Source organism: Fusarium vanettenii (genome assembly GCF_000151355.1).
Source record: "Fusarium vanettenii 77-13-4 chromosome 6 genomic scaffold NECHAsca_20_chr6_4_0, whole genome shotgun sequence".
Classification (NCBI taxonomy): Eukaryota; Fungi; Ascomycota; class Sordariomycetes; order Hypocreales; family Nectriaceae; genus Fusarium; species Fusarium vanettenii.
The window spans coordinates 1,963,329-1,969,730 of NW_003315865.1; the positions used below are offsets into that span (position 1 = coordinate 1,963,329).

At 55.9% G+C, this 6,402-nt stretch overlaps 2 protein-coding genes across 2 annotated transcripts; both read right to left on the bottom strand.

The window, feature by feature from the left end:
- NECHADRAFT_81985 (pseudouridine synthase) lies at positions 1 to 1,578 on the bottom strand (the record flags this gene model as incomplete). Its single annotated transcript, XM_003045287.1, has 1 exon — positions 1 to 1,578. One exon carries the CDS (start codon positions 1,576 to 1,578, stop codon positions 1 to 3), a length of 1,578 nt encoding a protein of 525 aa, XP_003045333.1.
- A 1,480-nt stretch (positions 1,579 to 3,058) lies between these two features.
- NECHADRAFT_70521 (uncharacterized protein) lies at positions 3,059 to 4,819 on the bottom strand. Its single transcript, XM_003045288.1, has 3 exons — positions 4,727 to 4,819; positions 3,653 to 4,675; positions 3,059 to 3,564 (listed from the first exon to the last, which is right to left on the bottom strand). The coding sequence occupies exons 1-2, from the start codon at positions 4,784 to 4,786 to the stop codon at positions 3,698 to 3,700; spliced, it is 1,038 nt and encodes a 345-aa protein (XP_003045334.1). The 5' UTR covers positions 4,787 to 4,819; the 3' UTR covers positions 3,059 to 3,564; positions 3,653 to 3,697.
- Between the last annotated feature and the right edge of the window lie 1,583 nt (positions 4,820 to 6,402).

The window sequence follows — 6,402 nt, forward strand, 5'->3', positions numbered from 1 at the left end:
TCATGATATCTCGGGATTCTCGTCCTTTACCGCCTCCACCAGCTCCTCCATCCCGCCAACCGTCGTTGGCCCACTCATGCCCTCTGGCGGGAGCGCCCACCGAGGCAGCGGGCTGACATACGACCAGCTTCCGCCCGCATCTTCATATCGAAGACTGTGGAGCCACAACGATAATTCATGGCTGCCAGGGTCTGAGTACAGAGGCGTTTGGCATACGTCGCAGAGCTCGCCCGTCATCTTCTCAGCCCGCCGCTGCTCATACTTGTCCACCATGGTATCGTAGTAGGCTACTGCATCTGCAACCTCGTCCTTGCCCATACGAGACAAGCGACTCACGACGTCTTCGTCAGTGTTGAGTGTTCCATCCGCATCGTTCTGCCCTAGATCGAAGCCCCAGACTCGCCTATTGGCGTAGATGGGATCGTTCTGGATAGGGTGTCCCAAGTGTTGAAGGTGTACACGAAGCTGGTGAGTCCGACCCGTAACTGGAAGACATCGGACGATAGAATAACCCCTCTTGTTGATCCAAGGGTGATGCTTCTCGTCCAGTTCCTCCTCTGGTGTCTTGGGTCGCCCATCTCCCTCTGTCTCTTCTCCGTCCGGAGGGGGGTAATAGGCTAGGCGTTTAAACACTGTTCGGGCAGTCTTTCCATTTGCGCGAACCCGGTTAAGACCCAACTTTGGTGAGATCTGCAGAATGGGCTGGTCACAGACAACTTCGCCGTCTGGGAACTTGCCCATAACACGTGCAATGTACTCCTTTCTCACTGTTCGCTGCTTGATCTTGATGCCGAGCGCCTCAGCGGCGGGAGGATTCTTTGCGATAAACATGATGCCACTTGTGAGACGGTCCAGGCGGTTGCAGAGATAGGGCAGAAACCCCTGTCCGCGTTCAGACTTCATAATCTCAATGACCGAGTTGTAGTTGTAACGGCCAGCTGGGTGAACAGGCACGCCGGCCGGCTTGTTGATGACAATCATGTCCTCATCCTCGTGGATAACCTGGAGAGGATCCTCTGTAACGGGTGGCTCATGACGGTGGAGTGTATGAGAGATGAGATCTCCGTTTCGGAGAACATAGTCAGGGCCAACACGGCGACCGTTGACAAAGATGGTGCCGCGAACCATGGAATCGTAGTAGTACTGAATGGGTCGGTCCCGGAACTCGGCCTCGTAGATCTCAAGGAGGGGCCGGTTACGCCATCGCTCCTTACAATGGGTGTTGTAGGTGAAGTGGTATGGGGCAACGCGGCGCAGACCATCACCTTCGAAATGGTATGGTCGGGGCCACGGGTCTCCGACGGGAGTGATGAGGGGCCGGTCGGGGTCTGAGACGGTAGGCGGGACCTTTTGCGGCTTCTTTTGCTTGGGCCGTCTGGTGTTCTGAGCGTTGCCGTTGGTGGTTCCGTTGGTGGTTGTCTGGGACTGGGACTTTTCGGAGTCTGGGTGGTTCGGAGCCGGGGTCGGTCTGAGACTCTGGTTCAGACCCTGCTCGCCCTGGGCATCAAAGCCCTGCACGACGGCTGCGACATCCAGCTCGTCCAAGGGCGACGAGGGCTTGGGGGAGGACGAGACCATTGCGATGGGGCGCGCGCCGCGTCGAGCAAGAAACGAGTCTCTGGGAAGATGCCTTGATCTGTGTAGAGTGGACGACAACGGGCCGAGGCGGACAACAGCAGCCCTCATTCCACAGCGGGGGACGAAACGAGGGACGCCGGCGCTCTGCGGCAGGCAACGACGGGAGATATGCGGGCGAAAGGCGCAAAGGGAGTGCTGCGCCAAAGTCAAAATGTAAGAAACAATAAAGACAGATCTGCCCTGAATGTGAAATTCGTGGGCCCGACAACTCTGCCCTGCGGATATCGGTCTCGTCCTGTCCTGGGGCGCAAATTGTTGGTGATAATCAGATATCGCAGTTTGTGGGTTAGGTTACGGCAGAAAAGTAGGCGGTGGGATGTGGCAGAACCAGTGCCTGAACCCTTTTCGGGAATAAACACCCGGTAGATACGGGCGGTCACGGGTACGTATTTTGGATCTGCCAGAGAAAAGATTGGATGACAGTTTTTTTCTGCCAGAGGAGTCATGCCGCTCTCTGAAACAAGCCAGACGCTGAGGCCTATCGCCGTCGCTGGCCCGGCAGATGTGTTTTAGGCCTTGCCCCCGCTGGAAGATCCCCCGCCGAGCCCACTGATGGCGTGCTGTAGCGCTGGCCATGCAGCGCCCTACCGCTGGATCGGGCGCTCCCAGCAGCCCGCCTCCCCAGGCGAAGGCTCCCTCCCGCCATGCCCGGCCTAGCCCCCCGAGGCTCTGTAGGGGGAAGGTCAGTGGGTGGAGGAGGAAATGCCTGCCGCTAACCCGCTGTAAATCCGCATCTCATCCAAGCTTTCAAGAAGCTTCAATCCATGAGCCTCGGCTTTCCCCTTTCGGGGCACATGTCCAGAACCTCGGAATTCCCGCTCATGGCCAACCTCATCCTTTCCAAGTTTCTGTTTCGCTACTATACGCGCATCGTCTCTGTTGTCTTTAGGTACTCTTGTCTTTAGCAGGCATCTCTGCTCGGTTACCCCTTCACTCCTTTCAAATTGATCATCTATCACAATTCTCAATCTCAAATGATAAACATCTAGATCCCTCGCGTCGTCCTTGGGATCTCTGTCTCTTGGTGTTTGTTTTACTTTGTATCGTCGATTAACTTCACGCCTCTCTGGCTAAGAGCCAAGACGGCACCACCGGACGTTTGGTCAACATTATCATCGGACATTGTCAGATCCGACGGGCCTAGAACGGGACTTGCCAGCTTTTCAAGGTCATCGGTCACAGCCTCTGCAGGAATGGCTCCAACAGCAGCATCGCCGGCGCAGCTCAAGGCCCGCAGGAGAGAGGACTACCGCTTCATGCTCGAGTACCGCACGCGATGGTGAGTTTACGCCTCCTGCTCTAGAGCATCTTTGCACTTTTCCTTGCATGCATGGAACAATCATGATCTTGACCTAGTGGTTGGCATCTCCGGAATGTTGCCAGAGTAGCATCGTGAAAAAGCCCCAGAGGAATGAAGGGTCTGGGAGACGAGTTTCAATAGACTGACTCCCTTTACCAATAGGAACGACAATGATATGTATGACCACATGAACAATTCCGTCTACAACTTTCTGTAAGTGACGATCCCTGGCCTGGTCTCGTGGTCCTTCCAGGGAAAGGCAGGCGAGAGAAAAGCTGCTAAAGAAACCAGGTTTGACTCGGTTCTCAACGCCTATCTCATCGAGAACTGCAAGCTTCATCCCCCAACGGCAAAGGAGTTTGGCCTGTGCGTGCACACCCACACGGACTACTTTGCATCCATCGCGTACCCTGCCGTTGCGGAGCTGACTCTGCGCGTCAACAAGCTCGGGCGGTCGAGCGTCACGTACGAGATGGCCCTCTTTGAGAAGGGCGTCGACGAGGTCAAGGCGGTCGGAGAGTTTGTGCAGGTCTATGTCGATCGTGAGTCGGGCAGGCCGCTCAAGGCGGGCATGGCAGACACGCTGCGGCGGGAGCTAGAGAAGCTGCTTGTTGTGGATGAGGAAGCTAATGTGGCCAAGTCGAAGCTGTGAGTGAGATGTCCTTTACTAGAGGAACGATGAACCAGGATGACGGGTCTTGAGTTGAGGCCTACCAACAAGCATACACCATCCAGCCATTTTGCGTATTCAAAAGACTCTCACTGGAGCTCATACTTTTTGGTTTCACCCCCATTGGAACCGCTCTCAAACATTTGCTCCAAAAACTCCAAATCTCCCAATGCCTTCTCCACACTTTGCCTCTCATCTGGCTTCCCTGCCACCAACGCCTTTCCCCACGCCTCAACCTCTTCGCTTACACCACTGGTCCTCTCAAACTCCTTGACGACCGCCTCACCCTCCAGGGGCGTAACCGTCACCTTGTCCCCAGACACACTCACCGTGCCCTTTTCGTAGGAAAAGTCAAAGTCGAATGCGCTCAACCTCGAACCCGCCGACTGCTGGTAGACACCGCTAACTCCGGACTCGAGCCGTACGACGGCGTTGACCGTGTCGATGGGCGGCAGGTGAGGCTGGGTCAGCGCCGTCTGCGCCCTCACGTCCGCGGCGCGCGTGGTGAGCAGCATCCTCGTGGCCGCCGCAAAGTGCACTCCGCCGTCGAGCAGGAACCCGCCCTGGTACTCTGGCTTTGCCCGCCACGCGGTTGCGTACCACTGCGTGTCGGCCCCCATGTAGCCCAGCACCCTCACGTTGAACTGCTGGACGCTACCCAGCTTGGCCGCCTCGACGGCCGCGTACTCGAACGAGGGCTTGAAGCGAAAGTTTTCGGCAATGGCAAACGTCGCGCCGTTGGCCTCTGCGGTGCGACGGTAGAACTCGAGAAGCTTCTTCCCCGCCTCGACTGTCGGTGCGAGAGGCTTCTCGGCGAGGACGTGCTTGCCGGCTGTGAGTGCCGCCTCGATGTGGGCGGGTTGACTCATGATCGGGAGGGCTAGGATGATGGCGGCGATGTCGTCGCGGGCGAGGAGGTCATCGTAGGACTTGCCCGGCCCGGCGTCGGCCGAGTAGAGGTCCGGTGTTGACTCCCGGGTGTTGAGGGCTGCCGTTTCTTGGGCCGACTTGAGGGAGCGGGAGTAGATGGCCTTGAGGGCAAAGTTGTCGCACTTCATGAGGGCAGGCTAAAGACGTTTAGTATATTCTCCCGTATTCTCTTCACTGAGGTCTCGCACCATGTGTTCCTGCTTGGCAAACAGGCCGCCGCCAATCATGGCTACGCCGATAGGTGCCATATTGCTCAGTTTGTCAGTACAACGAGGTTGTTTACAAGCTTCTCGTAGCTATCACAGCTTTCCCTTTGATGTTTGATACTTCCAACTGTCTATTTCTACCTCGAACCCTAAACAAATCATGATACAGCCTGTTTCTTCAAGGCGGGGTTCATCCAATCCCCTCCATCAAGCCCCGCCATATCCTGCCCGTAGCTGACGGTAACACCGAAATCGCCGAACCGGATCGATTTCTTCTATTCTACGGTTCTTCCATGGTAAAACAAAGGAACGAGATGCCAACGTCGACGTCACCGTCGCCTTCCTCTAACCTCCTCCGGATTACGGACCGTCTTCGGCATCCCGGTCGGGTCGACCGATGCCCCGCCCTCCCTCCGAACCGAAATGCCTCCTCCGGGCACGACACCCACTTTCAAGCTCAGCTGAGCCCCCCCCTCCCCGTAAGTCACCGATACACCGAGAGACCTTTCAACATCCCGCGCGTATGCGTGTGCGTGTGCGTGTGCGTACGCATGGAAGCAAAAAGCAAATAATATCGAAGACAAAAAGAAGCGCACCCGCGTCCGCAGCAAGCAGCGCATCCGATATCCAAAAGCAGGCACTCCTGCCGGGGGTGAAAGTGGGAGAGGGCGTGTGCAGTGAGGCCAACCAAACTGAACTGCCATGGGGAAATCCTTTCAGCTTCGGCAGTCCAGAACCATCTTTTTGTCAGTGATCCTGATCCTGCACATGCAGCATTATCCAAACGACCAACGGCCACCGGGTGACCATCCGGGCTTCCCGTCCTTGACCGATGAGGACCCCCCTGGAAGACAGGCCCTCTTCACCTTGGAACCAACCCCTGGAGGGAAGCCAGAGCACATGGGAGGCGGCTACGCTACTGTAGCTGTAGGCGCGCGATCCCGGCTGTGCGGTGCAGTGCATACACGGAGTTAGTTGAGGCTTGAAGACGCGAGTGACGATGGCTGCATTTTTGTCTCAACTGTCACAGTTGTATTTCATTTCCCTCTTTTTACTCGGCATTGGAATCTGAGCGTCGAAGCACGGTATGCTCCAAGGTGAGTGAAGAAGGAGGGTTAGAGTGTTGGAGGCCTGTTCCTAATCCTTCACCACCAACAACAAGGTCCAAGGATATACATGTCTCTTGTCGGATAGATCCATCTCAATATCATTTATCCCCATTGACTCTTTTTACGTGGTACCATGTAATATCTCCCCACGAAAGAAGACGTGTATCTCATCTCGTTACTCCACCGATTGATTATTATTCGTATAAGCTACCCCCCAGTCCCAATATTTGATCAGAGAAGGGTTACGTACCCAACCTCATGACACCACTTTCACCAGTAAACAATCTCACGATATCGTCATATCGTCCAAGACGTGCCTCTGTGACCCCCGCCCCTAGTCCATCACTTTGCATATCTTCTTCCTTTCTAACTGGATTGGTATTTTTCCATCGCATCGGGCGCCTCTTTTTTGAGTGGCCGCCGGGCCTGCATCATCTCATGCAGCATCTTCAGGCGATGAATGGCAAGACAAATCCCGCTGCAACTGGAAAAGTCCCCACGCAACAAGCGCCACCACCACGCGGCCTTGGACGCGAGGTCCCTGTCTCT